The sequence below is a fragment of the Pecten maximus genome, chromosome 17 (assembly GCF_902652985.1).
Source record: "Pecten maximus chromosome 17, xPecMax1.1, whole genome shotgun sequence".
Lineage (NCBI taxonomy): Eukaryota > Metazoa > Mollusca > Bivalvia > Pectinida > Pectinidae > Pecten > Pecten maximus.
The window spans coordinates 16472061-16487384 of record NC_047031.1 but is presented as its reverse complement, the minus strand read 5'-3'; the positions used below and the strand labels follow the sequence as shown (position 1 = coordinate 16487384).

General features: G+C 38.1%; 1 protein-coding gene across 1 annotated transcript; it reads right to left on the bottom strand.

The window, feature by feature from the left end:
- Positions 1-8667: 8667 nt before the first annotated feature.
- Positions 8668-12404, bottom strand: LOC117315167. Its single transcript, XM_033869312.1, has 6 exons — positions 12358-12404; positions 11661-11802; positions 10965-11070; positions 10419-10706; positions 9528-9689; positions 8668-9162 (listed from the first exon to the last, which is right to left on the bottom strand). The coding sequence occupies exons 1-6, from the start codon at positions 12402-12404 to the stop codon at positions 8969-8971; spliced, it is 939 nt and encodes a 312-aa protein (XP_033725203.1). The 3' UTR covers positions 8668-8968.
- Between the last annotated feature and the right edge of the window lie 2920 nt (positions 12405-15324).

Genomic DNA, 15324 nt, shown 5'->3' with positions numbered 1-15324 from the left:
AGGCTGGCAGGAAAGTGAGCGGACGATATGTCCTTCCATGGATTAATTATATCGTCAACCATTTCTGGTGGTGCTCTGCGAACTGTAGGGGGAATAAAGAAAGACCGAGGACTATGTGGTTATTCATACTGAGACATATTATCAATGTGCATAGGTCAATAATGTATCAATGCCCACATGGTCCTCTTTCTGTTACAGAGGGCAAGAAATGGTTGACAATTAACTCGGATGCCTATAAAATTGTTAAGTAAGTATAAACTAGGGAACATCAGTCACCTCATCCATGTTATATGAAAAATATTAATTCAATATAATTTATACTATTTTATTGAATATCGTGAGACTTGAAAGTTGTTAGTAAACAGGGAAATACATAAAAGTATTTTATACATAAGTATATAAACCTTATCGGTTTAAAACAAAAAAGTAATTCACATTTAGTAATTTTTTATATTAGAAATAAATATTGTATTCAACAATACAAAGATGTGAAGGTAAATATTTATTCCATGATTAATACATATATAATCACATTTATATAGAAGGTATTACTATGGAATCACTAGCTAGCATAAAAGAATGAGTCTGGACTGAGAATCAGAAAATTGGATTACAATTGTCATTTTCAAACAGCATGTTCCGCAAACAAGCTACAACTCTTCAGAAGACTGGTAACAAGTGTACTGTCCATCAGGGTTTGGAAAACCTCGTCTGATGGAAAGTACAGCACAGGAGGGAATAACCCTCCTGTTGCCAGCCCCGAGCTTTCCCCGCTGCCACAAAACAAAGTTGCGGTATGCGGTTGCTGCGGAAAGTGCTGTTTGAAAAAGAGGGCTCATCATTGAAGTGAAAAGCCCAGTTCAAAATATTAGCCACCTCCAAAACATCTACCCGAGCACAAATGTTAAAAAAGGCTCTGTACGATGTAATGCATGTTGTCTGCCCACAACAAATGTTTTGCCGCCTCTGTCCCATGTCTTGACAATTACCACAAATGCACCATGGTACATTGGGTCCCACTGTCCCATGTATGCCTCTTGACAGGACCTGCCACACATCTCTGGGGATAGTTTCAGCTATGGTATCTCATGTCTGCCTAATTTGGTCAGGGTTCATGGTTTGGAATGAATTCTAGAAGAATGAAAAATATTGTCGTTTTTAAAACATATAGAAAATGAAAGGAAATGTTCTTTGATGTACTGCATGTAAACAAATGAAAGACATGTGGAGGTGAGGACATTTATGTCTTACAGACATTACTAGTTTATTTCAAGTAAAACATGCAGCACATTGGTAAAGTAGTGAAATTATTTGATGAATATGTTTGTGCTTACTCTTTAAAAATGTCTCATGGCATCTTGTATAACAGGAGCTAGTCTGGTGTCCAATGCTGCATTTGGTGATGGTTGATGTTGAACAGATGATGGCTGTGGCAGATTCGGGCTCCGATTGCGGGAGCTAGTGGCAGCATATGGATGGTTTTGAATCCTCGCTCTTGAAACTGTCTACAAGTATACATAAATATATGTATATAAATTTCTTTAAAACATTTCTGTGTTTTTGTTTTGTTTCCAGCAACTGCATACATACATTTCTAGTTTGAAACTGGATATATTGAAGAAACAGTTTTCAGAAATTGACTATACATCAAACATGATTACATACATTTTAACTTCCATCAATTGACTTGCTTTTCATTTACAAACTGCAGCGCCAAAATAATAATTTAATTTGAATGTTAAAAACAATGTATATGATTATTCTCCAAGAATAACCGCTAGCACTGCTGATAGTGCATTTTGTTAAAATACCTACCACATGCTTATATTGGCAGTTAGGATTTAGGCAGTTAGAACTGCACACAGTTCTGGCACAGACACAGCTTTTGCATTTGCCCTGATTTCTGCATTTGCAGCATGGCTCAACTTTAGAATTTGTTGCCTGCACAAAAATTATAAACAGGTACAGTGCTCATAAAAGTTGTAATAGTTATGCTGTTGAAGACTGAACATTTTTAGCCCACCATCATCAGATGGTGGGCTATTCAAATCGCCCTGCGTCCGTGGTCCGTCGTCCGTCCGTCCGTCCGTCCGTCCGTAAACAATTCTTGTTATCGCTATTTCTCAGAAAGTACTGAATGGATCTTTCTGAAATTTCAGATGTAGGTTCTCCTTGGTGCCTAGTTATGCATATTGTATTTTGAGACCAATCGGAAAGTAACATGGCCGACAGGCAGCCATCTTGGATTTTGACAATTGAAGTTTGTTATCGCTATTTCTGAGAAAGTACAGAAGGGATCTTTCTCAAATTTCATATGAAGGTTCCCCTTGGTGCCTAGTTATGCATATTGCGTTTTGAGACCAATCGGTAAACAACATGGCCGACGGGCAGCCATCTTGGATTTTGACAATTGAAGTTTGTTATCGCTATTTCTGAGAAAGTACTGAAGGGATCTTTCTGAAATTTCATATGAAGGTTCCCCTTGGTGCCTAGTTATGCATATTGCGTTTTGAGACTAATCCGAAAACAACATGGCCGATAGGCAGCCATCTTGGATTTTGACAATTGAAGTTTGTTATCACTATTTCTGAGAAAGTACTGAATGGATCTTTCTGAAATTGCAGATGTAGGTTTTCCTTGGTGCCTAGTTATGCATATTGCGTTTTGAGACCAATCCGAAAACAACATGGCCGACAGGCAGCCATCTTGGATTTTGACAATTGAAGTTTGTTATCGCTATTTCTGAGAATGTACTGGATGGATCTTTCTGAAATTGCAGATGTAGGTTTCCCTTGGTGCCTAGTTATGCATATTGCGTTTTGAGACCAATCTGAAAACAACATGGCCGACAGGCAGCCATCTTGGATTTTGACAATTGAAGTTTGTTATCACTATTTCTGAGAAAGTATTAAAGGGATCTTTCTCAAATTTCATATGTAAATTTCCCTTGGCGCCTAGTTATGCATATTGCATTTTGAGACCAATCTGAAAATAACATGGCTGACAGGCAGCCATCTTGGATTTTGACAATTGAAGTTTGTTATCGCTATTTCTGAGAAAGTACTGAAGGGATCTTTCTCAAATTTCATATGGAGGTTCCCCTTGGTGCCTCGTTATGCTTATTGCATTTTGAGATCAATTGGAAAACAATATGGCCGACAGACCGCCATCTTGGATTTTGACAATTGAAGTTTGTTATCTCTATTTCTCAAAGTACTGAATGGATCTTTCTCAAATTTCATAAGTAGGTTCCCCTTGGTCCCTTGTATTGCATTTTTGGACCAGTCTGTCCTGAAAACAACCTGGCAAACAAACAGCCATTATCGTTAAATCTCAAATTTCTTATATAGCTAGGATTCCCTTGTTTGAAAAGTACTGGAGGGATGTCTCAATTTGCACAGATTAGTAAAATGAAGGGAAAAGTAGAGAAAAGATCAATCTGACATGGAACCTATGAAGATCATTCAATGGTGGGCGCCAAGATCCCTCTGGGATCTCTTGTTATGTCTATTCTTTATTCAATCCTGGGGCAAGACATCAAAATAAAATAATCATGGTAAAAAGAAATGATGAAAATATATTTCATAAAAGTCTTGTGTACATGTAACTTTTAATAATTGAAATTTCTGAAACGTTTTACAAATTGAGTTATTATTAGATATTTGATCAAAATCTAACAAAATCCTATTTTAAACCTATTTCAGTTTTAAAATATTTAGTTATCACTATTTTGGTTACAAATCTAAAAACTTCCAATAGATTTGAAATGTTAGAATTCGGGTCCGAATCCTAGTGAAGACAATTGGAATACATCCGAGGAGTTCCGAGTGTTAGTGTTGACGCGAGTACAAATCGGAACTCATCGGATTGTTCGCAGTTTATCAAAATGGATGCACCCACGAAAAACACGTGAGAAAATGGATGGAGTATTTGGGATCAATTCGTTATGCATTTATTTGGACACTTTATTTTGGACAATATTTGAAAGAAAAATGAGAGACAGGTTACAGGTAAGTGCTTCTTCTTTTTGGTGTCGTTCGCGAATACGGTTGTAGGTCACGTGGTGTACGTAGCATAGAAGGCGATACAGGTGTGTCGCCGTGAACACCTGATGTTAGAGAGAATGCAAGTGTGACGAAGCACCTTCCTTTTATAGCAGCGGCAGCCTGGTTGTATCCACGCATAACAAAAAAGAAAAATGTCTGCCCGTCCTTAGATACGACACTACCATAACTGGGGGATGTCTCGGAAACGATTTTTGGAAATCTGTACTTGTATTATTTCTTTTAAATCTCAATTGGATGCTTTTTAACTTGCACTGTCAGCTTTAAGCATTCACAAGCAGTTTTATGGAATGCTAAGAAGAATCAGTCATTTTTAGCTCACACCTGGACCGAAGGTCCGGTGAGCTTATGTCATGGCGCGGCGTCCGTCGTCCGTTCGTCCGTCAACATTTGCTTCAAATCGCTACTAGTCATAAAGTTATGAATGGATTTGAACCCAATGTAGTCAGCAATATCCTCGGGGAAGGGGATCAGAATTTGCATAAATGGTGGCTCTGACCCCAAAGGGGCCAAAAGGGCGGGGCCCAATAGGGGAGCGTTCGCCCCTGTGAGGAAGGCTTTGGGTTCTGTCCCCTAGCCGAGACATACCAGAGTCTTTAAAAATGGTAGTTGCTACTCCTGCTTAGCGCTCAGCATATTTGGAGTGGGACGACTGGTTCGCCCGTTGTCAGTATAATGTGACCGGGTGGGGTGTGGTGCTGGGTGTCTCCGGCAGTATGCTTCAGTGAGGTAGCACTATAAATCGGCAAAAGTTCCGGCCTATCACAAGGAGACTTAACACGAACATACCGCAGCCTCCCAAAACACACATACGCACTTACCACACGCACTTACCACACGCATACATGTCGCACGCACGGGAGGCCGTCCTTAAATGACCTTAGCTGTTAATAGGACGTTAAACAAAATAAACCAAACCAAACCCAATAGGGGGAAGGGGAACAGATTTTGCATAAATGGTGACTCTTACCCATAAGAGGCCAAAGGGGCGGGGCCCAATAGGGGAAATAGAGGTAATTCCTTTAAATCGCTACTAGTCATAAAGTTATCAATGGATTTTAACCCAATTTGGTCAGAGACATCCTTGGGGAGAAGGGGAACAGATTTTGCATAAATGGTGGGTCTGACCCCAAAAGGGGCTAAAGGGGCGGGGCCGAATATGGGAAATAGAGGTAATTCCTTCAAATCGCTACTAGTCATAAAGTTATTAATGTATTTGAACCCAATTTGGTCAGAAACATCCTTGGCAGAAGGGGAACATATTTTACATAAATGGTGACTCTGACCCCCGAGGGGCCAAAGGTGCGCGGCCCAATAAGGGAAATAGAGGTAATTCCTTTAAATCGCTACTAGTCATCAAGTTATGAATGTATTTGAACCCAATTTGGTCAGAAACATCCTTGGGGGAAGGTGAATAGATTTTGCATAAATGGTGACTCTGACCCCCGAGGGGCCAAAGGGGCGGGGCCCAATAGGGGAAATGGAGGTAATTCCTTTAAATCGCTACTAGTCATAAAGTTATGAATGGATTTGAACCCAATTTGGTCGGAAACATCCTTGGGGTAGGTGAATAGATTTTGTATAAATGCTGACTCTGACCACAAAGGGGCCAAAGGGGCGGGGCCCAATAAGGGAAATAGGGGTAATTCATTTAAATCGCTACTAGTCATAAAGTTATGAATGGATTTGAACCCAATTTGGTCAGAAACATCCTTGGGGGAAGGCAAACAGATTTTGCATAATTGGTGAGTCTGACCCCCTAGGGGCCAAAAGGGTGGGGCCCAATAGGGGAAGTGAATGCATGCATGTTCTAAAAACAATTCTTGAGGTCTTTCAGACCTTAGAGAGTCTGGACTTCATTAATCTTTAAAGCAGTTCGGATTCCCACACTATAACCATACATAGCATTGTTAGAGATTTACAAATAAAACAAATTGAATATGAATATTATTTTTACATTTGGTCTAATCCAACCAGGTGAGCGATACAGGCCCCATGGGCCTCTTGTTCGAAGCAGTTGTGTAAGCAGTTCACTTTACCTTGGGATGTTGTCTGAGGGTAGTAAATCTTCACTGTAACGATCAACAAGGGACTCGATACCAGCTGGTAGGGCTCCACTTGGCTTTTCAAAGACAACATCTGGTGTTAGTTGGAGTCAACTATAAGCTGGCTATGTCTTCAAAAGCGAGTGTCCAATTAACTTGTGACATGGTCGAAGAATGGTATTAGGATGGTGCGTCTGTAGTATTGAGGAACGCTCGTTGATGGTGTGTTGCTCCTCATAGTTTGCCACTTACACACTCTTGGGATCTTTGGTTCAATATCCAAACGCTCTGCCAAGTACATAGCCTGATACCACACCTCAAAGTAGGTCTCGTCATCCTTCCTAACATCCTGGAGGCATTCCTTTATCGGGCTGATTTCTTCATGGCTTTGAATGATGTCCTTTAAACCCTGTTGCACATTAACGGTAACAGGTTTCAGATACCTCAGACAGTTCTTCATAATGATGAACGCAACAAGAAACTCAAAGTTCAGGAGACAGGCCAAGAATCCTCTGGTGTTAACTAGGGTATCAGAGTCTCCCATCTTGCTGGTGTCGACCATATCCTCTAAGCGAATCACAATAACATGATATAGTTCACTTAAAGTTTCCATGGCAACGTGTCTCTATATCCACCGTGTCTTGCACAAGTCAACAAGATTTGTCTTTTTAAAGAAAAAGCAAATATCTTTCAAAGTTCCAAGCATGTTTCTCATTACAGGGATTTGACATGCCTTGACGATGCTTAGGTTAAGACAGTGTGCTACACAGTGATGACCTTGTCGTTGATTGCTAGGATTCGTCCCTGTACACCCTTCACATGTCCAGCCATGTTTGAACCGCCATCATATCCCTGCCCTCTCAAGTTCTCAATAGGAAGAGCCAGCTCCAGTAGGGTGTCACGTATTCTGGTTGTAAAACACTCTCTTGTCACAGACTCACAGTTGGGGAAGCAGAGAAACTGTTCCTTAATGGTATTTGCTGTGTCCACATACCGCACGACCAGGGAGAGTTGTTCCCAGTTGGAATAATCTGTAACTTTGTCAGCAAGCCCTTACCAAAATCTGCTAACAATTTGCTCGTAAGTAGCTCACGTGAGAAACTAACATGGTTTGCTCACATGAGATCTCGCGAGCATTTTAACATGCAAATGAGGTTAAATGCTCACATGAGCAAACATTGCTAACATGAGCTCACGTGAGCTATGTAAACCATTAACATGAGCAAAGTCAGCTCACGTGAGCATTTTCTGCTCACATGAGCTCACGTGAGCATTTTCTGCTCACGTGAGCTCATGTGAGCAATTTTCGCTCATGTGAGAAGACATGCATGGAAAAAAATACAGATGCAAGAAATCTAACAATATTTGGGTTCTTTATTTAAGTGGTCCAAAATTGTGTTGCAAGGAGGGAAAAAACTGTATCCAAACTGTGTCCATCCAAACATATCTTAACCGCGGCCCAGAGGTGGAGGGCTTGTGGTAGAATGTCACGCACATAAACACACTAGTAGAAGGTTTTAAAACTGTCCATAAAAACATCAATCACAGTAGAATGTGTCTAGTGTTTTGTCTTTCTCTTGGCATCCAGGCACTTTCTGTTGATCATTATGTTGATCTGGGTTGGGTCGACTTTAAAATTCATCATCACATATTCTGAAATGGACGAAAGCAAAAACATTTAGAAAAAACACTTAGTTTAATTAAGGTCTACAAAAATATTATAGCAATTGGCTGAGGAGATGATTCACACAATTTAATCAATACTCTTAGTCGAAGTGAATACACATATAGATGTTATAGTCTAAACTTCTTAAAGTACCAACAAGCAAATTTATAATTATATTCCCCACATATTGTAAGCAAACAGCAGATAACTTCTTTTTTTGCTTTTAAAATCAAGGGGACCATAACTCCACAAAATAATGTCATGTACATTCCATTGGTGAAGATACAGGATAAAATAAATTGTAGATCTTTCTCAAATAAGACAACTCATTAAAACAAACTATAAAAAGTTCCTCTGTAACAAAGACTGGTCCCATATTATAATATACATATAGACAAATTGGAATAAAATTAATAATACATATTTCTTATTCTTATGGTCAATAATACCTCTAATGGGTTCTATGATGGTATGCGGCAATGGAGGTTTGCTTGTCTTCTCTCCAGTTGCTGAATGTGTTCGCAAAACTTCAGTATCAAAATAGTAGTCCAGCAATGACCGTAGCATTTTGCTGGGAACTTTTTGAGCTTTCCTCCGCATTATATGCAATTTGGTGGCATTGACAAAAAGTGTATGTCCTTCAACAAGTGGTATCTGGAATATAATTTTTAATTCAATTCGATTATTTCAAAATAACCGTTAGGAAAACCATCATTGTTAATTAAAAACGTAAATAAAATATATAATAACAATTTATTAAATGATTTGGTATCTTTACAATGTATAGTATTACTGCATCATAACAGTATTAGTAATAAACAGATGTGATTCACAATCTATATTAGTTGATTAGCAGTAAACAAATTATTTTCTATGGTGAAAGAGTCTTTTAATCTCATTAACTCCCGAGGAACATACATAAGCCATAGGTGCCATTTTGGTGTGAACACTTTTATCAACCATTCTTTCATTGTCGCTACCACAATTTCATTTATGAGTCTAGAACTGGATCATGTAGATAGAATAAAAGTTCTGTGGTCAGATTTGAACTAATTGCTCAGTCGAACATAATGCACTGTGTAGAAAACATACCTTTCCTTCTCCCGGTTGGAGGAAGTCATCAATGGCCGAATCAGCCATAACACTGCTGTTATTCCTGTCTCCTGGGCTGGTTATATGGCTAGTCATTGGAGTCATTGGACAATCATGGGTGTCATGGGCGTGCTTGTGGTACCGGTGATGGGAGAACTCATTAGGACAGGTCTACTAGAAACAGTTGTGGCTGGGGATCCAAATAAACTGCCCTGCAGGTCATCAGTTGGCCTGTTCTCCCATCTTAGAATGACAGCCTTCAGGTCATCAATCAATTTCTTTGATTCTGAGGCAGCTAAAATATTTAAAAAGTTTATATGATGACTTATTAAAGTTATTTATATAAAAACGGATACAGTTCTGTAACTGCAGAATTGTGAAATATTTCTATTTAGTTAACTTGTGATGCACAATCTTGAGTGTGACTTTCAGACAGGACTATTCTTTTTCCAGAATTAGGGATAAAACATGATATAAAATGGCAAAAGCCACAAAGATAATGGCCATTATGATTTGGAAAATCATCACCAATCCCTAATTTTTTCCATGAAAATCCTGATATAAATGATGTTGTTCATAATGAATTGTTTGGAAGACATTTAACTTTCGCACCGAACATATTTCTCACAAGTTTGTTTTCTGTTAATTTAAATGTAATACCTGTTTTAAGTCTTAGTTGGCGATTTTCCTCTTCCAGTTTAGCAATGCGATCCAGACAAGCTCTATTCTCTTCTTCTAAAGACTGCATTTTGTCTTTGCAACCCCAGGTAGAACATCCATAGGAACCGTACAATGTATCCAGACCTTGACCAATTGCAGAGGCTGAGGATGTTTCAAAAGTACAAAATATAAGCTTCAGGATTCTTTCAGTTCTTAACTCTGATACTGATACTTCTATAAGTTTTGTAATATACATCTGACCAAACTTCTGTTAGTCATAGGATCTAGTAGTACTTTTTGATAACTTTGGCCTTGATTCATATAATTAAAATTATGTGAAAATAATAAACATTTTACCTTCAATAGCATCAAAAGCAAAATAAGGAAGGGTGCAAATAAATATATATACTCCCATAGAAGTCCCCCTCCCAAACCAGATTTGAAATGGCCGAGTAACTGTGGACACTTAGTTGTAACCTTGACAAAGAGTATGACCACCACATTCTAAAAGCAAGACTGACCGGTCTGGAAGCCCCCTAGCATTTCCCTTCTACTTATTTAGTGAAGTAAGATAGAAACAGTTAATCCATATGTGAATGAGTTTTTAATAATTAAGCCGATTGATCAGTTTGAAGGATATCTGACAGTAGTATCTTTAATTTGAATATATATTCTACACTGACTGAGTATTTATAAGTATAACAACTATTCTTCAGTGTAAATAAATAAATATCCTACAAAAGTTCAACCTATCGAAATGTAATTAGAACAGAATGTCTTTTCTGATGGACAAAGAGAAACTATTTTTAAGCCTCTATAATATATTGTTTTAGGCCCAGAACAGAAGGGTATCATACTTTTAATGACTTTGGATACCATATAAATACTTACATGTGCTTCTAAAATCTGGATATGCTGGACATCCCTCAAATGTTGGCTCTAATGGGATGAGACAAGACCCTGTTGCTGTGCTTTGCCAATCCAATGTCCGTTTTGCTTTGTGGAGCACAGGTAGATTGTCTTCATAAGTTTCACATGTGATGAAACTGTCACCTGAAGTTCTCAGCAGAGATTTTGGTGTCATTCTTGGAGACCTTCTTAATTGTGGGGTTGACCTTGTAGATCCTGGCGATCTTAATGTTCGTCTTTTTGGAGTGCCGGTAGTAGTGTGCTTCTCGGCTGTTTAGATATATTGAAAAAAAAAATTCAGTCCTGTTTCATCTTTCATATCACAATATTACCTATTTTGTTTTATTTCTCAAGTGTTCATACTAAAACTAAATATTCAAAAATCTAATTTTAACCAATCTTTAACATCTATTTGGCTGGAAGCATTTGATTTGCTTTGTTTGTGCTTTATGTGACAACCATCTACAAATATTTCAAAGAAGCAGAGAAGGGTTCCCTGTTCCAAATGGCTGAGTAGCTAAGACTTACCTGTCATTAATGAAGGTCTGCAATCAGGTAAACAATCTTGCTCTCTCTGTAGTGTTGACGATGGAATATCAGAGGCTGGCATACTTATAACTGGGCTAGAAGAAGACTGCGAGAGAAAAAAGTATGATTATCCTGAAAACAATTTTTTTTTTAATCTATATATAATAAGTACGATACACAAAGCGTTTATCTTGTTTGTATTATTAAACTTCAATATAGCGTATTATCATAAATCTTGTACACTTCCAGGATTCCAATAGCCATATTGCTTAACTATTATAATTAGCCCATGGTAATTATAATTGTACAGTTAAATAAGTAAATGTATCAGGGGCCCCAGCTTTTTTCAGTTTGATCAGACTTTAAAGTAACCTCACTTCAACTAGAAATGTTGTTTGGGGGCCAATTCGATCATATATCCAATGCCTCCCTCTTTGATAAGGGCCATTACTCCATAAAGATTTTTTTCAATATACCGAAGAGTATTTGGTTATCAGAATTATCTGAGCTCTCATTGGCAATCAAACTGAAGTTTTGAATTAATTTGTTAGTACAAATAAGTTTGAGAAATAAATTGCTTTAGTACTTAAGATGTACGTGACACCATATTCCAGACAGACGGACAGTTGGATTCAAAATGCAAGTTGATTAATAAGTCGATATGATGTGCAGATTGTAAGGAGAAAATAAACTTACTTCAATCGATCTTTTCTTTTTGAAGTAATCAGCTGTCTGCATTTTTTGTGTTTCTATGTTTCTTTGTTTTTCTGTTGGTGGCTTGACTGACTTCTGTTTCTCTGTTGGCTCTTTGGTGCTTGTCTTCTGTTGTTTTTTTTGGCTGCAAAAAAAATATATATATAATATACTAGTATGTGTAATATATGTGTTTAGGGTTACAAGTTGAGAATTTGGTTAGGGTCGGTAGGTTGGAAATTGATTTGAAAATGACTTGGGGTACTTTCCCCTGGAAATTTATTTCCTAATTTACTCCAATTTTCCCAATTTGTATGCACGTCATAAAGTTGGATAATGAAAAGAATACATTGTTCATAGTCTGGAGCTTTGTGCCACGATATATCACAGCACTGACCAATATTAAAACAGCTTAACTTGAATTTATTTGTTCATTTAATGATTTTATCACACAACACAACAACTGAAGTTTGAGTCAATGTAAATTTCCATTATTAAAGCATTTCAATATTATAAATTTGATTCAGGTCATAATGTCGTAAAATTCCCAATTTTAACTTTTTGCGTAGAAATAACCAATGAAAAAAGGTATTGGGGCACTTTGGAGAAAAGTATGAGAAAATTACTGATGTACCGCATATAATGAATCTTTTGTAGTGTTTTTGTCAAGCAGGGGGATGACTTCATTTTAGTGTTTTACATTGAGTCAACAGCAGTCAAAACTTCAGGTTGGTCGGGTCGAACCATAAACACACATATTTTTTTCTATTGCCTTAACCTTTTGTTTCTGTTTCAGGCCTTACCTTTTGTTTCTCTGTTTCAGGATGAGGATTATTTTTCAGCTGATCTAATGTGGCTGTATCCTCTTCGTGCGTCGTCCGTCGTGCGTCGTAAACAATTTACGTTTTCAACTTCTTCTTAAAAACTGCTGAACCAAATTCAATGAAATTTTACAGGAAGCTTCCATGGCTGAGGGTGAACCAAAATTGTGAATTATATGGTCCCCACCCCCCCAGGGGCCTGAGGGGCGGGGCCAAAAAGGGTCGAATTGACTAAAACTTCAAAAATCTTATTCTCTACTCTCAGATAAGGTGGAATCAAACACTCTTCATAGATGAAAGGGTCTTAAGGTGCTTTACCAAAATTGTGAATTTCATGACCCTGGGGTCTCACGTTTGCCCCTGGGGAGGGGGTAAACTTTGCTATAGTTTATATAGGGAAATCACATTTTTGAATATTATTTGTTGGATTTGTATTGGAATTCATTCTAACTTGTATCAAATTATCAGCATGGGAAGACAGTTTGATGGTATGTACATGTTGGCCCTAGTTGACCCCCAGGGGCTGGTGGGCGGGGCCAAAAAAGGTCAAATTGACAAAAATTCCAAAAATCTTCTTCTCTACTCTCAGATATGGTAGAATCAAATAATCTACATAGATGGAAGGATCTTAAGGTGCTTTACCAAAATTGTGAATTTCATGACCCTGGGGTCTCATGTTTGCCCCTGGGGAGGGGGTAAACTTTACTATAGTTTATATAGGGAAATCACATTTTTGACTATTATTTGTTGAATTTTTATTGGAATTCATTCTAACTTCGTTAACATTATCAGCTTGGGATGACAGTTTGATGGTATGTACATGTTGGCCCTGACTGACCCCCAGGGGCTGATGGGAGGGGCCAAAAAGGGTCAAATTAACAGAAATTTTAAAAATCTTCTTCTTACAGCCCATTTAAGGTAGAATTAAATACTCTTCACAGATCGAAGGGTCTTAAGGTGCTTTACCATATTTGTGAATTTCCTAGCCCTGGGGTCTCGCGTTTGCCCCATGGGAGGGGATAAACTTTACTATAGTTATAGGGAAATCACAGTTTTGACTATCATTTGTTTTATTAGGTCATCTGACCCTATAGTCATCATGTTTCGTCCGTCGTCGTGCGCCGTCCGCCGTTCGCCGTCCGCCGTGCGTAAACTTTTCACATTTCAAACTTCTTCTCAAGTTCCACCTGTGGGATTGAGCTGAAACTTGCCTGAAATGATACTGGGATGGTCCCGACCAAGTGTTGTTATTTTTCGGGTCAGTCTGAAATCCAAGATGGCCGCCACAGCCGCCATTTTGAAAACACATTTGAAACTTCTTCTCGAGTTCCACCAGTGCTATTGAGCTGAAACTTGCATGAAATGATCCTGAGATGATCCCGACGAAGTGTTGTTATTTTTCAGGTCGGTCAGATATTCAAGATGGCCGCCATGGCAACCATCTTAAAAACACATTTTAAACTTCTCCATTTCCACTGGTGCGATTGAGCTGGAAGTTGGTGAGGATGTTAAGGAGGGAGAGTCAACAAAGTGTTGTTATTTTTTGGCTTCATAAAAACTTTGACATGGCTGCCACGTCGGCCATTTTGTAACATGATTGCGCAATCATGGTTCTTCTGAACTACACCTATTTGAAACTTCTCAAATTCCGCCAATGGGATTCAGTTCTTACTTACCAAAAATGATCCTGAGATGGTCCTGACCAAGTGTTGTTATTTTTCAGGTCAGTCAGTAAACCCGATGGCCGCCATGGCAACCATCTTGAAAAACACATTTTAAACTTTTTCTCCAGTTCCAACGGTGCAATTGAGCTGGAAACTGGTGAGGATGTTTAGGAAAGATAGTCAACAAAGTGTTGTTATTTTTCGGCATCGTTAAAACTTTGACATGGCAGTTAAGGTGGCCATTTTGTAACATGATTACGCAACCATGGTTTTCCTGAACTATTTGGAACTTCTTGGAAATTCCACCAGGGGGATTCAGCTCTAACATACCAGAAATGATCTTTAGATGATCCTGGCCAAGTGTTGTTATTTATGGGTCAGTCAGAAATCCAAGATGGCCGCCATGGCAACCATCTTGAAAAACACATTTTAAACTTCTCCAGTTCCACTGGTGCGATTGAGCTTGAAATTGGTGAGGATGTTAAGGAAGCAGAGCCAACAAAGTGTTGTTATTTTTTTGTCTCTGCCACGGCAGCCATTTTGTAACATGATTGCGCAATCATGGTTTTCCTGAACAACACCTATTTCAAACTTTTTTTCAAATTCCACTGGTGGGATTCAGCTCTTACTTACCAGAAATGATCCTGAGATAGTCTTGATCAAGTGCTATTTTTCGTGTTTATCCAAATTCCAAAATGGCCATCATGGCCAACAGTGCCACTATACCTGCTACAAAGAATACATACTACAATAGTATAATGTTCTTTAGTTTAGAGTCAGATGACCGTTAAGGCCCTTGGGCCTCTTGTTTGTTTTTAAATTCATTCTTTCATTCAAATTTACTGAAATATTTCAAAAATCAGGTGACCGTTAAGGCCCATGGGCCTCTTGTTGATACTTCCATTTCTTTTTGCTCCCTTAAGTTAGCATTGTAAAAAAATAATTATGAAATTATATAAAATATATTTTTGTCCAAGATTGACATACATAAAATTTCTCTCTATATGCATTTAAGCTAAATCTAAGCAAACACGTACCTGGTTAATAACAATTAATTATGAGCATCCAAATAATAATAATAATAAAAAATAGAACATTCAAAACATGAAGTAATATTTCCAATAAGGTTTAGAAGAATACTCAATTTATTTTTAAAAAAATCAATAAAGGGAGGTTACTATT